Source organism: Hypanus sabinus, chromosome 25 (assembly GCF_030144855.1).
Source record: "Hypanus sabinus isolate sHypSab1 chromosome 25, sHypSab1.hap1, whole genome shotgun sequence".
Lineage (NCBI taxonomy): Eukaryota > Metazoa > Chordata > Chondrichthyes > Myliobatiformes > Dasyatidae > Hypanus > Hypanus sabinus.
The window spans coordinates 10,578,374-10,599,896 of record NC_082730.1 but is presented as its reverse complement, the minus strand read 5'-3'; the positions used below and the strand labels follow the sequence as shown (position 1 = coordinate 10,599,896).

General features: G+C 46.7%; 1 protein-coding gene across 2 annotated transcripts in view; it reads right to left on the bottom strand.

Annotated features, from left to right (window-relative positions):
* The window catches only part of LOC132380998 (G1/S-specific cyclin-D2-like), a 133,827-nt gene that overhangs the window by 18,069 nt on the left and 94,235 nt on the right, over positions 1-21,523 (bottom strand). For both annotated transcript variants that reach the window (XM_059950055.1, XM_059950054.1), the window contains exons 3-4: positions 11,287-11,446; positions 8,164-8,306 (exon numbers count right to left, since the gene is read on the bottom strand). In XM_059950055.1, coding sequence (XP_059806038.1) covers positions 8,164-8,306; positions 11,287-11,446 — 303 coding nt within the window. The remainder of the gene's footprint in view (positions 1-8,163; positions 8,307-11,286; positions 11,447-21,523) is intronic.

The window sequence follows — 21,523 nt, the reverse complement described above, 5'->3', positions numbered from 1 at the left end:
AGTCTCGGTGATGCTCCTATAAAATGCAGTTAAGATCCACCACAGGAAACTTACCTTAGTGTGAAAAAAAACTTAATAACTGAAATGGTGTTGCGGGGGGAGGGGGGCAGGGGGAGTGAAGAAAGGAACTCTCAACTGAGAACATATTCACACCCTCGAGGTCCGTGTTCGGTACTGACATCCTAATAGTCATGTTTTTAGAAAAATCTGTGACTTTCGTGTTGAAGGGGGAAGAGAAAGAATGTGAAAACAGTTTAAAAAAAAGCTGATCTTTACCGCCAGATATCACTAAGAACGCAACCTTCCATCTGTTCCCTTTTCAAGCAGACTGCCCCACAAGCCAGCACTCACAAACATGTAAGTGGCTGGTTTTGTCCGCGTCCCGTAACTTTAGACGCAGCCAGATTTCATTCACCCACTGCCATCTATTGTGTACCATTTGCTTCAGGTTCTTGGCTTCACAATGCCCGGGCACATCCCTCAAAGAGAGAAGGCTTTTTCTCCTAATCTTCAACAGCTGTCCAGGAGGGAAGCAGCTGAGAAGCCAAAAGAGAACAACTTTCCGAAGGGGAGGGGGGGGAGAAACAGAAACTTCCAGCTCGCCGCAGCGCAGGTAACAGCACGGTTTGAGAGGTATTGAGTGCTTGACGGAGAGAGAGATGAAAGAACAAGAACAATACTCTCGAGGTAAACTCATCCCGATCTTTCTCCTTCAGGATGAATAGCAGAACAAGAGCCTTCGGGGGGTTGTTGCATTATAATTGGTTCCAATTACCACGATCAAAGGAGAAGCAGGAAACTATACTCTCAAATAGCCTGCTTTCCAATTCCACCCCCTCCCAATGTCCACTGCTGCTTTTTAAAAATTCAAATAAAGAATAGAGACAGAAGAAATAAACTATCTTCAGAGGTTTACAGAATATACCCTCAGTGATCACTTTATTTGGTATCTCCTGTGCCTCATGACTGTACGTTCATGTAGCCCATCGGTGAGGTTCGATGTGTGGTGTGCTCACAGAGGATCCTCTGCATACTGCTGTTGTGACACATGGTTATTTGAGTTACCGTCAGCTTGAACCAGTCAGGCCGTTCTCTGACCTCTCATTAACAAGATGTCTTCACCCACAGAACTGCCACTCACTGGATATTTTTTTCTCCTTTTCGTACCATTCTCCCGTGCGTGAACATCCCAGGAGATCAGCAGTTTGAGATATTCAAATCACCTCATCTGGTGCCGACAATCACCCCACAGTCAAAAGTCACTTTCTTTCCCATTCTGTTTGCTTTGAACAACATCTGGAACCTCTTGACCATGTCAGCATGCTTTTAAGCATTGAGATGCTGCCACATGATCGGTTGATTAGATATTTGCCATAATGGGCAGGTGTACCTAACCAAGTGGCTGCAGAGCGTAAATAATTGCAGATGTGCACTGATGGTAAACCCTCACAGCACTGAGAAATAATCAGGCACAAGTCTCCTATAGGACATCTGACACTTGGCCCCCAACTCGCATGAGCCCTCACTTAAATTCCACCTCAACACAAGCAAAACTGAAGAGCTGATTACTGATTTCAGGAAGAGGAGGGCAGAAGTGCACCAGTCTATGTTGGGAAATCAGTGGTGCAGAGGGTCAACAGCTTTGAATTCTCTCTTTATTTAAGAGATACAGCACAGTAACACGTCCTTGCGGCCCAATGAGCCCGCGCCAATTACACCTGCGTGACCAATTAACCTACTAACCTGTACTGCTTTGGATTGTGGGAGGAAACCAGAGCACCCGGAGGAAACCCACGCAGTCAAGGAGAGAATATACAAACTACTTACAGGCAGTGGTGGGAACTGAACCCAGGTTGCTGGCACTGTTATACTGTTAAACTAATAGCTACGCTAACAGCCATGCCAACTAAGTTTTATTACTCAGTTTTGCAATGTACTGCTGCTGCATTACAACAAATTTCATGATATATGCTGGTGATATTAAACCTGATTCTGACAAATTTATGATTTTCTTGCGAATATTGTTTTTGATGCTCTTTGCCTGCGATGCTGCTGCAAGTTAAATTTCTCATAGCATTTGTACACACACAGACTTTAAATTCAAAATGACTTTAAAGCAGGGAGCAGTTGTTATGGTAATGGGTAAGGAAATTGGACATGGTGTGTCCTGGTCCAGCAACAGGGGTGAACAGGGCTAGCACTACCGAGCCTGGGCACTGGAAGGGACCACTAGTGCTGGGACGTTCAAACTTCCAGTTGGCAGGTGTCTCTGGTTAAGCAAGATCCCAGAAATGATAATGGTGTCAGGTTCAGTCTCAGTGGGGTTAGGGGCAGAGCATTTAAATGAAGAACGTACAAATTCACCAAGGGTGCAGGTAAGCTGGACAGTCACCATCATTTTCCCAGGATGGGGGAAGTCTAAAATAGAGGGTGTACAGGTTTAAGGAAAGATGGTGATGGGTATATAGAACGAGCTGCCATGGGTAGGTTCAATCACTTTAAAACATTTGGAAGGTACTTTGATAGAAAAGGAAAGGGGCAAAATGCAGGCCAATTGGACTGGCTCATGTAGACCCGTTGGGTCAGTATGGACGCCGGGCTAAAGGACTCATTCCTGTACTGTGTGACTAAGACAGAAGCTAGGCCCAAGTGCTTTGAACTCCTTCCGGGTGGTTACCATGGGGACTGATGCCTCCCTCCATTTCTGGTTCGGGTGGCAGCTTCACACCTATCCACCAAGCCAGAACAGTCTGACAACACTCTGAATGTAACACTGATAAGACAATCGCCAATGGCACTGACATTGTGGTCTGGTATATTATTTCTTCAACGTGGCAGGGCACATCTCTCCGCCTCCACTGGAGGTGCCGTGTTCCAATGATCCTCACCATCCAGGCCACACACCTTTTCACAGCTTTAATCAGGTGCCTCGGTACTGCAGCAGCTAGCGTGACGTTATTACATCTTGGGGTGGAGCTCGCAGTTCGATCCCAGTGTCCCCTGTAAGGAGTCTGTATGCCCTTCTCTTGTAATGCGTGGGTTTCCTATGGGTGCTGCGGTTTCCTCCCACAGTCCAAAGATGCACTGGTTGGTAGGTTAATTAATCATTGTACATTGTCTGCTGATTAGGTTAAGAGTTACATTGGGGAGGTTGGGCTCAAAGGGCCAGATGGGCCTATTCTGTACTGTATCGCAAAGTAAACAATTAAACCAGGGTGGAGGTACAGCAGCTTGAAGTCCCGCAGAATCAGGTTCAACAGCTACTTCCTTGCCAACTGCTCAGTTCTTGAACCAAATGGTGAAGCCTTAATCACCGGGGTTTAGCAACACGATGGTAACTTTGATAAAACTATATACTAAAATAAGCTTTGCTTTTATTTCTGATTGCGTTTATCTTATCTTATGGCTGGGGTGGGAGAGAAGTGAGAATGACCAGGGTGGGTGCAGTCTACATTGACTGCTTTGCTGAGGCAGTGGTAAGTGTAGACAGCGTCTATGGAGGGGAGGCCGGCTCTTGTGCTATGGAACTGGAAGGTGGGCAGTCGAGGCCCCTCGGCCAGACCACTGGGTCTGCAGACCTCCCTGGCAGTCAAAGGCCCAAAGTCTGCGTGTCTGAATCAGAGTCTGAAGAACACAGCCTAGTCTGGGGGTCAGAGGACGGTGTGCGTGTGCGGGAGGAACGGGCTTGCGTTGTTCTGCCGAGTGTTGGAACGTGTGATGACACTTGCAGGCTGCCCCCAGCACGTCCTCCGGCCTGTTGGCTGTGAATGCAAACGACACATTTCACTGCACGCTTTGATCTACAAACAGCCGAACACATCACCCGCATCAGCCCACCCCGCCATCAAGGACGTATATACAGAAAAGTGCTGGAGGAAGGCCGGCAATTATCATGAAGGACCACACCCCAGCCCCAACTCAGACTGTTTGTCCCACTCCCATCGGGGAAGAGGCTTCGTACCATCCACAACAGGACCACTAGACTCAAGAACAGTTACTTTCCAGCAGGTCATCAGGCTGATCAACACCTCCACCCATTATCCCACCCACCACAACATACACACCACCTAGAGTCATTTTATGTAAAACACACAAACTACTGGAGGAAGTAGGGTCAGGCAGCATCTATAGAAATGATAACAGTCAACTTTTCAGGCCGAGACCTTTCATCAGGACCCTGATATGTGTTACTCTGGATGTACAGCACAGCTCTGTGGGCCGAAGGGCCTGTATTGTGCTGTAGGTTTTCTATGCTTCTATTTCTAGCATCTGCACACTCCCTGGTGTCGCATGTTCATATGGTACCATCAGTCCACATACATCAGTTAATTGCATGTGTTTTATAGAATTGCTTTTCTATACAAGTGAGTGTTTTTAAATTGTGTTCTTCGTGCTTGCCGTATCGGATCTGGAGTAACAATCGTTTTGTTCTCCTTCACACTCGTGTACTGAAGAATGTCCAGTCTTGAATCTTTCCCATTCCCTTTCCGGCAGGTCGATCCATGGCCTCCTTGTGTCAAGGCCATCCTCAGGACAAAGGATCAACACCTCATATTCCCTCTGGGTAGCCTCCAACCTGATGGTACGACTATTGATTTCTGCTTCTGGTGAACAAAAATCACCCCCCCCCCCCCCTGACCTTTTACTTCTTCACACCTGCCTACTTACCTCCTCCTTCCCTTTCTGTTGTCCACTCTCCTCTCCTGTCCAGCCCTTTAACCTTTCCCACCCACCTGACTTCACCTGTCACCTTCCAGCTAGCCTCTTTCCCACCCCCCAACTTTTAACTCCGGCATCTCCCACCCTTCCCTCTCAGTCCCGAAGAAGGGTCTCAGCCTGAAATGTTGACCGCTCACTCTTTTCCAGAGATGCTGCCTGACCTGCTGAGCTCCCCTGGCATTGTATGTATCAATCTTGGATCTCGGTAACAGGCGCGATAAAAGCTGTACACCTTTTCTGATTACTGTAACATTAGGCATTTCCCAATCCCGCTTAGCAACCGGCAAAATAATTATTGTCAGCGGGAGCAGCAGCGGTTGTACATTCGAGAGTGCTGACTGGCACGAGCTTCTTTGACACAGCAATCCAAAGAACCGCTCAGTGGTTAGTGTCAGGGATACCGCGGCCAGGCTGAAGCTCCTGAGATGAGTCATAATCACTGTGTGCTGTGCAGTTCACAGCACTGATGTCAGAACAGCACTCAGGCCCATTAACCGACCCGGTCCAAAATACCTGTACAACCGCCTCACTGCAGAGTGAGCTCGGATAGCTGCTTGCAGTTCTACTGGGGCGGCCACAGAGAGTTTGAGAGCCTGCTTTCAGCATCACCGGTTCTTTATAAGGCACTGGTCAGACTGCACTTGTGGAGTATTGAGAGCAGGTTTGGGCCCCTTATCTTAAAAAAAAGGATGTGTTGACATTGGAGGGGGTCTGGAGGAGGCTCACGAAAATTATCCTGAGAATGAAAGGGTTAATGTATGAGGTGTGCTTGATGGTTCTTGGCCTGTGGAGTTTAGAAGAATGAGGAGGGATCTCATTGAAATCTATTAATATTGGAAGACCTGGACAGAGTGGACGTGAAGAGGAATTTTCCTGTAACGGAGGAAGTCTAGGCCCAAAGGGCACAGCTTCAGAATACGTTTCTTTAGAACAGACAATAGCTGCAGGAGCAGGCCATTCGGCCCTTCTAGCCAGCACTGCCATTCACTGTTATCATGGCTGATCATAAACAATCAGTACCCCGTTCCTGCCCTCTCCCCGTATCCCTTGACCCCGCTATCTATCAGCTCTATCTAACTCTCTCTTGAATGCATCCAGAGACTTGGCCTCCACTGCCTTCTGGGGCAGAGCATTCCACATATCCACCACTCTCTGGGTGAAAAAGTTTTTCCGCATCTCTGTTCTAAATGGCCTACCCCTTATTCTTAAACTGTGGCCTCTAGTTCTGGACTCACCCATCAGCGGGAACATGCTTCCTGCCTCCAGTGTGTCCAATCACTTAATAATCTTATATGTTTCAATCATATACACGAGGAGGAACTTCTTTAGCCGGAGACGGCTGTGGAGGCCAAGTTACCAGATGTATTTACAGATGTATTTAAGGCAGAGGTTGATAGATTCTTGCTTAGTTAGGGTGTCAAAGGTTATGGAGAGAAGTCAGGATTATAGGGTTGAGGGGGAATAATAAATCAGCCATGATGGAAGGGTGGACAAGCTCGATGGGCCAAATGGCCTAATTTGCTCTGACCTATGACCTTCCAAACAGCAGACAATGCTGTTTTGCAGCACCTTATTGGTACCCCACTCTCCGCGAGATTACAGGTTTGAGAGGGACCAGAAGCTTAGCATTTAATGCCCCCCCCCCCCCCCCGCAAAATGCCCTTCAGAGGTGGAGGCGAACGGCCTGCCGGTGAAGGGACTCCCTCAGTGCTGCCTGGGAAGTCTCTCCAGGAATTGGACCCAGCAAGGGCAAAGCAGCAGCAATGAGCCCAAGTGGTTTGCAACTCGAGAGAAAAACTGGAACAATGTTCCTCCAACGGGCGCCCATAAATCTTGTGCCGTGCAATTTTTTTCTCTGCCCAGTGATGACAACGTGTGCGCACTGAATAATTTCTTCAATAAAACCAGTATAAACAACCAGACACATTATCACAAATTCCACATTGTCAAACTGGAAAAGGAAATGCGATTGTGTACCATACTTAAATATACTTGTCATGCCAACGGGGGAGAGGGTGGCAACCTTCTACGCACAGTTTAAATTCCTGTGTGTGCTAGCAGCGAAAGATGTGTGCCCGCGCACACTTTAGAGGGAACACTGAACTGGAAGTGGCAGCCCCATTCACCTGAAGCCCCTGATCCTCTTGGTTTTGGTTTGACAAGTCCCAAAGCCAAGGTTTGACTTGGAAACATCATTTCCTCTTGACTCGCGTAGACCAGCGCGCACATAAAGGAGTTGATCGTAGATTACAGGATAGTCCCTATTAACATCAATGGGACTATAGTTGGGAGGGTGAGTAGTTTCAAACTCCTTGGTATACACATCACCAAGGATCACACCTGCACTGTGGCGAAAAAACACAACAGCACCCCTTTCACTTCACATGGCTGAAGATGTTTGGTGTGAGTCCCCAGATCCTCAGGACTTCCTACAGGGGCACCATTGAGAGCATCCTGACCGGCTGTATCACTGCCTGGCACGGGAACTTTGATCGCAGGGCACTGCAGAGAGTGGTGCGGACAGCTGCAGATGTGAACTTTCCTCTGTTCAGGATGTCTACAGCAGCAGGTGTGTAAAAACGGCCCGGAGGATCATCAGGGAGTCCAGCCACCCCAACCACAAACTGTTTCAGCTGCTTCCATCTGGCAAACAGTACCGCAGCATTAAGGCCAGGACCAACAGGCTCCGGGACAGCTCCTTCCACCAGGCCATCAGATTTACCAATACACATTGATCTGACTGTACGTAAATGTATACAAAACACCTCCCACATTCCCTGTATTCCTTATTCCATGTACACTGCGACCGAGACGCAACATAAAAGATTTTTACTCCCTTGGATGGAAGAAATAAACAAATAAATGCCACCCAACCCACTGAGCTCCCCCAGAAGGCTCCAGATTCCAGCAACTGCAGCCCCTTGCGTCTCCCGAGATTTGGGACGTGCCCAGTTTATTAAGTGCAATGAGCCTGGTAGGTGGATAACTCTGCAGACACGGTGGAGGGGAGTGAATTTGAGGTGAATTTAGCAAAACATAAAACCACACAGTGCAGACCCTTCAGCCCATGATATATCACCTACTCCACAATCAATCTAGTCCTTTTCTCATATACACCTCCTAACCCTCCGTTTTTCTTTCATCCACGTGCCCTCCATGGGTCTCGTAAATGTCCCAAATATGTCTGCCCCTACCACCACCCTCAGCAGTGTTTTCCTCGCATTTAGCACTCGTGGTGTAAAATACTTAACTCCGACATCCCTTCTACACTTCCTTCCGCTCTGCTTAAAAGTTGTCAGCAACTATCCTCTGGTATTAAGCCACTGGCAGCATGGGGGGGGGGGGGGGGAGAAAAAAAAAAGGAGCCGGCTTGTCCACTCTATCCGTGCCCCTCATCTCACACACCTCTCAAGTTGCCCCTCAGCCTCCTTCGTGCGAACTCACCAGCTCTGTGCAGGTAATCTTGGCTAGCAGCTCTGTCACAGATTCACCCGAGAGGTTACTGCACTTGATGTCGAGGCCACGGATAGCTGCAGCAATGCTCCCGGTCGCGATCATTGATGGCGGATACATGGCAAAGTTGAAATCTGAAAGAGGGCCACACAGAGGGTCACTGTACATCCTGCCCCCGAGAACCATAAAGAGTTTTTCCAATAGTGATGATCAGCTTGATTCGTTACATGCATATCAAAACGTACAGCGAAAGGAGTAGTCTGTGTCGAATCAAATCAGCGAAGGGGTGCGGAGACAGCTCACAACTCAACTCTTGGAGGTTCCCAACCTGGGATCCGCGGAACCCTTGCATAATGGAATTGGTCCGTGGCATAAAAAAGGTTGCAAACCCCAGCACTAAACGCTACATCTTTGGAATGTGGGAGGAAACCAGAGCACCCGGAGGAAAGTTAGACAGTTAAGGAGCTTGTACGTTCTCCCCTTACAGAACAGCGGAGGGAATCGGACCCAATCGAGGGTCGTAAGCGCTGTGATGCAGTTGCATTATTTTGGCGCCCCAAAGCCTGAAGTAATCCCTGGATAAACTAATTGCACCCTCAGCAGCCGATGTTCCACCAGATCACAGAAAAACTCATACTGTCTGGAAACCGCTTCTTTGTTTTTATGCATCCGAGTCTCCTGTCTGATGGTAGAACATCGAAGAGGATGCTGGATGGATGGGTGGGATCCTCGATAATACTAAGGGCCCTGCGTACGCGATGGCAGGGAGACCCCCATGATCCTCTCAGCCCTTTGTAGAGACTTCCGGTCTGATGCTCAGCCACTTCCACACCAGATGGAGATGTTACTTGTCAGGACACTCTCAATGGTACTCCTAGAAAATACAGTTAAGATGGGGGGGGGGGGGGCCCTCACTTTCCTCAATCTCCTTGGGAAGTGGAGACACTGCTGTGTTTTCTTGCTCTGCCATCAGATCTCTAAATGGACAATGCACATTTAATTAATTTAAAATTTTAATACATATTTCTCATTGTAACTTGTGGTTTTTTAAAAAATATGTACTGTTATTGTCGAGCTATAAACTTCACACGTCTCAGTGATATTAAACTGTTTGTGATTATCACCACTCCACCCCTCAACTTGGATCCACACATCACCCACCAGTTCTCACTCCACCCCTTCCATCCATCTCTTTATACTGGCTATCTCCCATCTCTTTTTCCAGCCCTGATGAACCATCGACTGCCTGTCACCTGCACAGATGCTGCCTGACCTGATCTTTGTTTGTTATGTTCCGTGTTGCATGTCGTGGGCGACCATGGTCTTTCCATGACCATGATTATCCTTGGCAAATCTGCCTACATGAGTTGTTTGCTATTACCTTCTGGGCAGTCTTTATGAGACAGGCGACCCCAGCCATTATCAATACACTTCGGAGATTGTCTGCCTGGCGTCAGTGGTCGCATAACCAGGACTTGTGATATGCACCGGCTGCTCATACGACCGCCCGCCACCTGCTCCCTTAGCTTCACGTGATACTGATTGGGGGGTGGGGGCTAAGCAGGTGCCACATCTTGCCCAAGGGTGACGTGCAGGCTAGCGGAGGGAAGGAGTGCCTTACACCTCTTTTGGTAGAGACGCATCTCCACATCTTCCATCCTCTGACCTGTAGGAGTTCCTCCATTGCCCATGTGTGTTAACTGACAGGCACAAAATACTGGAGGAACTCAACACGTCAGGCAGTGTCCATGAAGGGAAGTAAACTATGGATGCTTTGGGCCAAGACAAGCAGAATCTTTTGTGCTTACATTTTGTCCGATTTTGTTGAAACAGCCCTAAGGACTGCACGTGAATAACTCACCCAAAGCTCCCAGTTAATGATAGGGTCCATGGCATATGAAAGGTTGGGAACCTTGGAACTAGCCAATCCTGGTTACCCGTGGTAGATGCTGGGCAGTGGAGTGAATGGGTCCACAGTAGCATATTTTTTTGTGACTGTATCAGTCCCAACTTCGGGTGAGCTGTGCCTCAGAGCAGGATGGAGATACATCGCCAGCAGAGGAGGTGCAAGGCACTCCCTCCCTCTGCTAGGCCTCAGGTCACCCTTGGGCGAGGCGTAGCGCCTGATAACGCTGATGATGGCGATTTATCTTAGAGCGATCAGCAGTTGATTCACCTATTCAATAAACTTTTAAAGAAGTGATCAAAATCACAATTTCAAAGAAATACTGGCATCAATCACTAAGAACCCTCACCACACAGGAGGTGCTATCTTCTAATTACTATGATAGGGCAAGAAGTAAAAAAAAACCTTAGGGACCAGACCAAAAGGTTCAGGAAAACCTACTTCCCTTCAACCATTCAGTTCTTGAACCCACCAGCACAAGCCTAAAACTGTACTTTAGCAACACTATGCACTAAAATTGACTTTTCTTTCTTCTGCTAATTGATTTTCTTGCAAGGATTATGTATGGTTTATGCTTACGTTGTCTTTCTTGTGAATTCTACTTCCCTGTCCCTGTGGTGTTGCAGTAAGTAAGGATTTCCTTTTGCCCTCTGCTTGTGTACCATGGATGTGTCTCTGATTCTAGTTCGCTCTTTCACTTTTTTCCTTCACTGTCTTGCAACAATTTTATGTACAACTGTATCCTGCACATTGTCTCTATCTACCTGCCCGCGTGGCAGCACTGTAGCGCGGCGGTTAGCATGGCGCCTTACTGTACCAGTGACCCCAGTTCAATTCCTGCCGCTGCCTCTAAGGAATTTGTACGTTATAACTGTGAACGTGTGGGTTTCCTCTGGGTGCTCCCACAGTCTAAAGACATATCGGATGGTCGGTTAATTGGTTAGTGTAAATTAGCCCGTGATTAGGCTAGGATTAAATTGGGGGTTTGCTGGGTGGCATGGCTCGAAGGGCTTATTCCACACCGTATCGAATAAGGGCCTATTCTGTGTTGTATCTCAGTAAATAATTAACACTGCAGTCAAGGTTTTCATCACCAGGTTACTTGCTCTCAGCACACTTGGTTATAATTGGGCTTGACGCTAAAAGAACTGGCATTCATAATTAGCTTCCTCTTTTCCTGCAAAGGCAGGTGGTCAACCACTCCATACCTGTGGCACACATGGCGATGAACGTTTGAGTGTGTTTCTTGATAAGTTCCAGGTTGTCCGTTAGAAACGCCAGCTTCCCGAGGATGTGTTCAATGAAGTCATTTGGAGTTGTCACAGACAGGTCCCATTTCAGTTTCCCAAGGACAACTATCTCCCAGTCCTGAGGAAGGCAAAACAAACACACACAAAAAAAAATTGTTACCGGCCGCTATTACTTTAACAAAGTCTCATAGCTTCTTGCAAATAATCGCATCAGCACACGATTTGGTCTTCTTCCTCAGCTAATGTCTTCCTATAAATATAATTGTGAAGAAAGCACGACAGCATCTCTACTTCCTCAGGAGTCAGCGGAGGTTTGGCACGATACTGAAAACCTTGGCAAACTTCTACAGCCGTGTGGTGGAAAGTGTGCTGACTGACTGCCCGCAGCCTGGTATGGAACACCAGTGCCTTTGAGTAGGAAGTCCCAGGACATTACGGGTAAAGTCCTCCCAGCAACTGAGCACATCTACATGAAATGTTGGCATAGAAAATCAGCATCCATCAAAAATCCTCACCACCCAGGCCACGCTCTTTATCACTGCTGCCATCACGCAGAAGGTACAGGATCCTCAGGACTCGCACAAGGGGATAGCTACTCATTTAAGCACTCTTACATTGTTACTTCATGCTCATTTTTATTGCTATTTATTTATATCTGTATTTGCACAGTTAGCAGTTCCCAATGTTTGTAGTTACTGTTCTATAGATTTGCTAAGTATGCCTGCAGAAAAAGAATCTCAGGGTTGTATGTGGTGACATGCATGTAGTCTGATAATGAATTTTACTTTGAACTTTAATGGCTAATCTGCTATAACTGATACTGTGCAATGCTCACCTGCCACAGTGGGGCTCAAATATTCAGGGGCCTAGGTTTGATCCCAAGCTTGGGTGCTTCCTGTGTGGAGTTTGCACGTTCTGCCCATGTGCTACAGGGTCCTCCCACACCTTGTTGCTGCCACTTTAATCCCCCGTCCCTCACCCACTCTCTCTGTCGTCTTCATGGCAAACTTGAGGAAGAGCCTCTCATCTTCCATCTGGGCACGTCATAGCTTTTCGGATTTAACAGTGAAGTCCAAACTTCAGCCAACAGGATTTCTGTCTGTACCAGTCATTCATCGGTGATAGTGGTTCAGTCTTGTTTCCTGTTTCATTTACCCCTCCCATTACACAGCACTATTTTTTCCTCTCTGGGAGTGGAGGGGGTTCTCAGCCTGACTCGCCAGGCAAATCTCCCTGCTCTGCATTTCACAACTCCTGCATTCTTTTGTCTATGTTCTCACTCTAACCTTGTTTACAGCCTTTTCCTGATGCTACCCTTTCAAGAGGCATCAACACCCCCCCCCACCATCTCCAACCTTGCCTTCATTTTCTATTGAACCCCTTCCTAGTTCTGACCACAAAACATAGAGCAAAATTAGGGCCATCCAGCCATCTGTGTCTACTCCGCCATTCGATCGATTTATTTTTCGCCCCCACTCAGAGCCTTTGTCCTGAAATACAGGAGCTAAATTAGGCCATTCGGCCCACTGAATCTGCTCCACCATGGCCAACTTATTTTCTCCACTCAAGAGCCTTTGACCTGAAATATTGACTAAGCTTTCTATTGTTCATCCCACAGATGCTGCCCAACCTGCTGAGTATTTCCAGCATTTTTTACTTTAGATCTGTAGCATCTATACAGAGGTTCCCAACCAGGAGTCCATGGACCCCTCGCTTAATGTATTGGTCCATGGCATAAAAAAAGATTGGGAACCCCTGATCTAGTGTTTTTTAATTTTCATCGACATGGTCCTACACCCTTGACTCCAACCTAATGTGACCACACAGAATACTCCATTATAGTTCTGACCCCTAAGCCACCTGCTTTGTAAACCAGCCCTAATTCTGCCAAGGGTCTCGGACCAAAATGTTGACTGCTCGTTTCAATGGATGCTGCCCAACCTGCTGAGCTCCTCCAGCTTGCTTGTATGTGTTAATTTGACCACAGCATCTGCAGTGTACTTTGTGTTTCCAATTCTGCTAAGCCTTCCAACAAGGAATTCCCAATGTAACATCTCTGCCATTGACAAAGCCTTCTAAGCCTGGTTAAACCAACAAAATAAGGCACTGTTTCACACTTCCAAATATATGTTGATGCTCATTCAAAAGTTTTGCCAGCTACCTTTAGATTTCCATAATGAAGATTAGTGTTAATAATTCCTCCCCCCCCCCCCCCCGGGAAGTTGTGTGTAATGCACAAGAGGGAATATTCCACACAGATACAACATAGCTTGGTACGGTAATCTCTCTGCCCGAGACATGAAGAAACTGCAGAGGTTTGTGCTGAACTGCGCCTACGGCATGGACCCCAGTCTCCCCTCCAGCGGCCAGCAAGAGAAAATCTGCAGATGCTGGAAATTAAAGCAACAACACGCAAAAGGCTGGAGGAACTCAGCAGGCCAGGCAGCAACGATGGAAAAGAGTGAACGATTTCAGGCCAAGACTCTTCATCAGGACTGACTTCTCTCTATCAAGTCTGCCTTTAGTTCTTGCTGCAGCAGTAAAGAAGCAGGACCACTCCCACCAATCAGGCCGAAGATACAAAAGCTGGGAAGCACCTACCTCAAGGCTCAAGGGTAACTTCTAACCCCTGTCAGAATCAGATTTAATATCACCAGCGTATGTCGTGAAATTTATTGACTTTCCAGCAGCAGTACAATACAAAATAATAGAAAGAACTTAATTATAGTAAAGATGCATACTAGTTAAATCAAATACTTAGTGCAAAAGCAGAAATAAAAAGTAGGGAGGTAGTGTTCATGGGTTCAATGTCCATTCAGAAATCAGATGGCAGAGGGATAACGCTGCTTCTGAATTGTTGATTCAGGCTCCTGTGCCTCCTTTCCGATGGTAGCAATGAGAAAAGGGCATGCCCTGGGTGATGGGGGCCCTTACTGATAAGATATCACCTTTTTGAGGCATTGCTCCTTGAAGATGTCCTGGGAACTACAGAGGTGACTGGCCAAGATGAGCATCAGTTTTAGAAGAGATCCTTCATGTGATAAAATAGTCTTCTCACCTCTGCCCTGCCGTGGCCCTCACCCCTCGCTGTCTACCTGCACTCCACTTTGCAACACTTCATTCTGCACTCTGTTACTGTTTCACCTTGTACCACCTCAACGCACTGATGCAACAAATTGATCCGTACGGACAGTATTCAAGGCGAGCTTTTCACTGAACCTCAGTACGTGAGACACCAATAAACCGATTCAACCAAATGTTCTATGTGCAGAGGGCTGGAAATACAGCTGGCTCCATCATGGGCACTAGCCACCTCAGCAGTGAGGACATCTTCAATGAGCAATGCCTCAAAAAGGTGGCATCCATTATTAAGGCCCTCTTCTCATTACTACTATCAGAGAGGAGGTACAGGAGCCCCAAGATGCGTGTTCACCAAGTTTGAGGAACTGCTTCTTCCCTTTCACCATAGGTTTCTGAACAGACCCCAAACCCATGAACGCTACCCGTTAAAAAAATTATTTTTGAGATACACCACAGATCAGGCCCTTCCCAGCAATTGCCCAATTTTAATCCTAACCTGATCACAGGATAATTTACAATGAACAATTAACCTACCAACCGGCACATCTTTGGATGTGGGAGGAAACTGGAGCACCCAGAGGAAACCCATGCGGTCACCAGGAGAATGTACAAGCTTCCTTACAGGCAGTGATGGGAACTGAACCCAGGTTGCCTGTACTGTTAAGCATCGTGCTAACCACTAGGTTACCATGCCACACTGCTTATTCATATCGTAACTTTTTTGTGTATTCCACTGCACCACTGCCACAAAACAAATTTCACGTGTCAACTGATGATAAACATGACTCTGATGGTATGCAAGACAAGTTCTTGCACTGTACCTGGGTATGTGTGGCAAGAATAAATCGATTTACCATCACTGCCAGTACTACCTATAGGAGGCACTGAGCTGCCCCTTTACAGGGTTCCTTCAGAACAAAGGAAAGATAACGTGGAGGACAGTTCAGACTCAAACACCTTACTGTCACAAAGAAGATGGTAAAAAAATATTCTATGTTTAATCTACTGAATATACATTCCCTTTGCCCACAGGGAATCAAACTTACAACCCCGATCATTAGTCCAGTCTGGGGAACTAAGCATTAGGCTAAGCACTCCGCTACTAAACCACCCAGACACCGTGCTTACTTTTGTGTTGTGGACTCCTTTGTATCACAGCACTGACTCACGGTGAGCCTTGCTGTCCAACTACACTGGACACAGGGAACCTGTCCTGTTGAGAAAGGAGCTTAGTCAGCCTCAGGACATGGTGGGAAGGAAGGGTTCCAGGGTTTCCCCTGAGGGACAAGGGGGACTAAAGACCACCAACACCTCAAGGACAATATGTGTTGTGACATGGGATGAGTGTCCTGAATGAGGGGCAAGCGTGGAACTAGGACGAACTGGGGGGAAAGGTGGTGTAGACGGGATGAAAGGTTGTAATGAATACAGTGCTCTATGAGGGAGGGAGGACAGAATGTAACAAGAAGTACTTTTCAGTCAAGGTTAAATTTACATTCGGCATGAATCTGAACGTGATGCCAGGTTCAGAAGCATCTGGTGATGTACAACAACAGGAGCAGTCATACCAAGTCTCATTCAGACCGAACGTGGGAAATCCTGCCATACACTGGCTTGCAAAACCAACTTTTAAAATGACTAAAAATACCAAGAACAGGTTGCAGATTTATGAAAGGATAAAGGCTATACAGATTACCTCTTACACATTTCAAGAGCCACAGATAGAGAACTCAAAGCCACTGACATCCAAGCTAGTCCACCAACTGAAGAGCTGCAAAGTTCAATGGTCAGGAGTCGTGGCGAGGCTGATGCACTTCTGCATACTGAGAAACTCACTTATATTTCTGCTTTGCCAAGACTCCCAGGAGCTTTACTGAGCAAAACCAAACTGACACGTTAGCATGGCAAGTTCTGAGAACGATCGTCACACAGATATATGGGGCATTGCTTCACAAATCCACAAGCCACTCACAGAGCAAAGCTTGAGGTCTGACGCACAGCACCACTGCGTTAACGGTCTCCGCAACATTCTGCAGTGCCAGCGGTATGATCGGGCTTGATTCTAACCTTTGTCTGTAAGGAGGTATGCCCGTTCTCCCAGCGTCTGGGTGTTCTGCTTCCAAAACCCCCAAGACGTATGGGTTAGGGTTAGGCTTAGTGAGTTGTGGGTGTGCTATGTCAGCATCGTTAGTGTAGTGACATGCACGGGCTGCCCCCAGCACATCCTCGGACTGTGTTGGCCGTTGACACAATACATTTTATGCTTTGATGCATGTGACAAATAAAACTAATATCTTTAAATGTTATGTACTCTTCAAACACGGCTGCCCTCCAAGAGGACCACAACCTTGTCGTTGGGTTTGGAGGCTTGTGTGCCTGAATGACCCAGAGAACTACGATGGCTGAAGTCAGGGCTTTATGCTTTGGCTCTTGGTGGGGTCACCCATGCCGGACAGGTCAAAGGGTAGAGGCCAGACTAAGGGTGGTCCACCGGTCCTCCAGGTTCGTGGGTTCAGCTCAGGGCGAACAACCCTGACTGGTAAAGCAAAATTGTTACAGAAACAGCAATGAGGAATCCTTCCACATCTGCGTGTGATGGTCTCCACCTGGGACTTGCATGACTGACAGTAGCGAAAAGAGGGGAAGCAACCGACACAAGGAAAGAAACCCTGATCACCACCAGAGATGGAGGACCTTCATTGCCGCCCTCAATGCCAGCGGTGTAACGGGCAGTACGTAAACACAGAATAAATGCTAAGATCCTGCATGGTTTGTTAGGATTGGGTTTGTCGATATGCTAGTCCCCTTTAAGACTCTCACCTCGTCTTCAACTGTTTTTCATCTACTGCTCCCACCCATTGTGGTCTGTTAGCAAGATCCGCCTGTCCTTGTAGCTCTCACTGGTCGTAGCATTGCAATCTGCACCCTTCTAACTGTTGTTCTGACCAAACCTTCCCCAAACTTCCCTTCGTTCGCTTTTACCTCACATCAACTTGCTCGAAACAGTGCGAGATGAACCACTGAGGGACAATCAGGTCTTTTCCACAGAGTAAGGAAGCCCAAAACTAGGGAGCAAAAGTTTAGTAGAGGAGGAAGACTTGGAAAGGGACCCGAGGGGCAAATTCTTCCACGTACGAGTTGAGTTGCCAGAGTTGACACAGATACTTATTTCTCAATAGTGGTCAAGTACAATAGCATCCTTGGACAGGTACATGGCAGAGAGGGACTTGGTGATACAAGATATAATAAACCAATTTTGTGGAATTTACAGTGTCTCACTATTTGCAAGCTGTTAACAGTATTTCCCAATTTTAGTTCTAATACGCAATATTACACATTAGGCAGATGAAGGAGTGGTACAGTAGCGGAATGCGTTACAGTACCAATTCCTGCTGCTACCTGCAAGGAGTTTGCACCTTCTCCCCTTGACTGTGTGTTTTGGGGGGGGGGGGTGACACTTGCGGGCTGCCCTCAGCACTATTCTCGAATTGCGTTGGCCACTGATGCAAATGGGGCATTTAGACCCTAAGACACAGGAGTCGAATTAGGCCATTTGGCCCATCGAGTCTGCTCTGCCATTTCATCATGGCTGATCCATTTCCCTCTCAGCTCCGATCTCCTGCCTTCTCCCTGTATCCCTTCATGCCCTGACTCATCAAGAATCTATCAACCTCTGCCTTAAATATACCCAGGGACGGCCTCCTCGGCCATCTGAAGCAATGAATTCCAGATTCACCTTCCTCTGGGTAAAGGAATTCTTCCTCATCTCTGTTCTAAAGGGATGTCCTTCTGTTCTGAGTCTGTGCCCTCTGGTGCTGCTCACCCGAAATAGGAAACATCCTCTCCACATATACCCTATCTAGGCCTTTCAATGACCACCATTAGCTCCCCTTAATATCTTGAAAGCTTTAATTAAAAATCATTTACCTTAAAATTGCAAGAAATTCAACCCTAATCTCTTCTACGCTAACTCTTTAAGAGAACAATGACTCCACACTCGGCTCACCTCAAGGTGAACCACTTCAGCTGAGGGATGAATGGTAGCTGGATCAGGAGAGTACCACACTGAATGTTGGAGGAACTCAGCGTCTCTGGAGGGGAGAAAGCCATCAACGTTTTGGACCTTTCATCAGAATCTCTTGTGTTCAAGAGAATCCCAGCTGCTCCCTCAACCACCGTTGCCTCGAAGTCAGGGGTTCCTAACCTGGGGTCCGTGGACCTTTTTTCTTAAGTTTATTGGTCCATGGCATAAAAAAGTTAAGAACCCCTACTCCAAGCAACTGAAATGCTCCTGTACAGCTGGAATTTTCTTTTTTATATATTTTATTAAACTGCCACACAGTTTTCAGGCTGCGTAAATTTTCCTGCTCACAGAGTGATGGTTGGTTCCTGCAGCTGTGAAAAAAAGAGAGGTTGTGTTGCTCACAACTGTGTCATGCGATGTTTTAAACTTTCAGATCACGACCTGATCCATAAAGACGTGCAGCTTCACAGCGCAGTCCTTTATCATACTTCACAAGTATTGGACAAAGGTTGAGATTCAATAGACAATAGGTGCAGGAGTAGGCCATTCGGTCCTTCGAGCCAGCACCGCCATTCAATGTGATCATGGCTGATCATCCACAATCAGTACCACATTCCTGCCCTCTCCCCATATCCCTTGACTCTGCTATCTTTAAGAGCTCTATCTAACTCTTTCTTGAAAGCATCCAGAGAATTGGCCTCCACTGCCTTCTGAGGCACAGCATTCCATAGATCCACAACTCTGGGTGAAAAGTTTTTCCTGAACTCTGTTTTAAATGGCCTACCCCTTATTCTTAAACTGTGGCCTCTGGTTCTGGACTCCCCCAACATCGGGAACATGTTTCCTGCCTCTAGTATGTCCAATCCCTTAATAATCTTATATGTTTCAATCAGATCCTCTCTCGTCCTTCTAAATTCCAGTGTATACAAGCCCAGTTGCTCCAATCTTTCAACATATGACAGTCCTGCCATTCCGGGAATTAACCTCGTGAACCTACGCTGCACTCCCTCAATAGCAAGTATGTCCTTCCTCAAACTTGGAGACCAAAACTGAACACAGTACTCCAGGTGTGGTCTCACCAGGGCCCTGTACAACTGCAGAAGGACCTCTTTGCTCCTACACTCAATTCCCCTTGTTATGAAGGCCAACATGCCATTAACTTTCTTCACTTGATACAGGATCTGGAGCAGTCAAATTCAGGGCCTCAACTTATATCCTACCAATTCCAAGGCAGCCCCAAGCCACTCAGAATATTAAAAAAAAAACATTTCATCATAAATATTTAACATTTCAATATGATTTAGATGAAAGCCGCCCAAAGAAGCTGTTTGCGCTGTAAGCACAGTGACACTTGCGGGCAGCCTAGGCACAAGTTTCTTGAACTGTGCTCATGGGATGCTTTTTGCTTTGCACATCATTCTTTGTAAGCTCTAGAGACTTACGTGAGAAAATCCCAGATCATCAGCAGTTTGGGAAATACTCAAACCAGCCCATCTGGCACCAGCGACCATAGTCACTCAGATCACATTTCTTCCCCATTCTGATGTTTGGTCTGAACCTCTTGACCATGTCTGCATGCTTTTATGCACCGAGCTGCTGCCAGATGATTGGCTGATTATATATTTGCTTTAACAAGCAGGTGTACAGGTGTACCTGATAAAGTGGGCACTGAGTATAGGTGTGCAGTTTGCAAGTTCTCCCTCCGACCACTTTTGTCACGAACATCTGGGACATGCCCACCTCTCAATATTAACATCAGGGAGGAGGTACGGGAACCTGTGAATGTTTAAGGAACAACTTCTTCCCCCTGGCTATCAAATTTCTGAACAGTTCATGAACACTCTTGTACCACAAATAAACTCTTCTCGGGCTTCCAACCGGGTGCAAGTATCGATTGTAACCTGGCTAGAAGCTTGAAAAGAGTTTATTCATCATTTACCCTGGGACTAGTTACTAGTTATTGTACTTTATAGTAATTTTTCTATTTTTGCACAGTAAGTTTTCACGTCACATCAGTGAAAATAAACCCGATTCTGCATTCTCTTACACTACGCCTCCAAGCCCCCTTTTGATCTATATTTGAATTAGTTCACCTTCATTCTTCTAAATACCACAGAACATTCTACAGCCTCTCCTGAGAAGGCCACAAGTCATTGTGTTAACTTATGAGGGGAATAGATAGGGGTAAATGCAAACATGCTTTCCCCACTGGGGTCGGGTAAGACTAGCAGAGGTCATGGGTTAAAGGTGAAAGGTGAAATGTTTAAGGGGAACATGAGGGCGAAATTTCTCACTCAGAGGATACTGCTGGTGTGGAATAAGCAGAAATGGTGGATGTGGGTTTCATTTTTCAACATTTAAGAGAGCTTTGCCAAAGTACTTGGATGGGAGTGGTATGTAGGTGCAGGTCATTGGGACCAGAAGAACAAGTACAGCCAGGTCTAGATGGGCTGAAGGGCCTGTTTCTGTGCAGTAGTTCTCTTTAACTCTACAAGTCTATGAAATCTACGGCTGATTTTGTGTAGGACATCTCAAGAAATCTTGCAGAAGTCAGAATTATCGGAGCAGACTTTTGTTTTAGTCATTACTTACCAGCGATGCAGAACCCTACATTTTTTGTTTTTACTCCCTAGCATATCGAGAAAACATGTATCGATGGAACAACTGCACAGATTTAGAATTTTATCCAAAGTTGGAAACACGCAGGACTAATCAGGATGCAGGGAATGCCGCATCACAACCGCACACTTACTGCTACACAGCATCCAGTGCATGCTGCGGCACCAGTAAGCTCAGGCAGATGCGAGCCCGCGTCCTTGTGGAGCCATGGACTATCATGGGTCCACTCTACTAGCTGCTCCAAGACTTGGAGGGTCAGGAATCAGGATTACAAAGATCGGGGTGGCGGGGGCATGTGGCAGACTTGCAAGAAGGTATTACGTGCAAAACTGATGAGGAGGAACTTCGCTTAAAGTGTTGTGAATTTTTGAAATTCGGATTTATTTATTTATTTCATTAGAAATAAATTTATAATGAAATTTATTTTACGGGAGTTGCGGATTAAGGGAATCTTGGAGAGAGATTAAGATC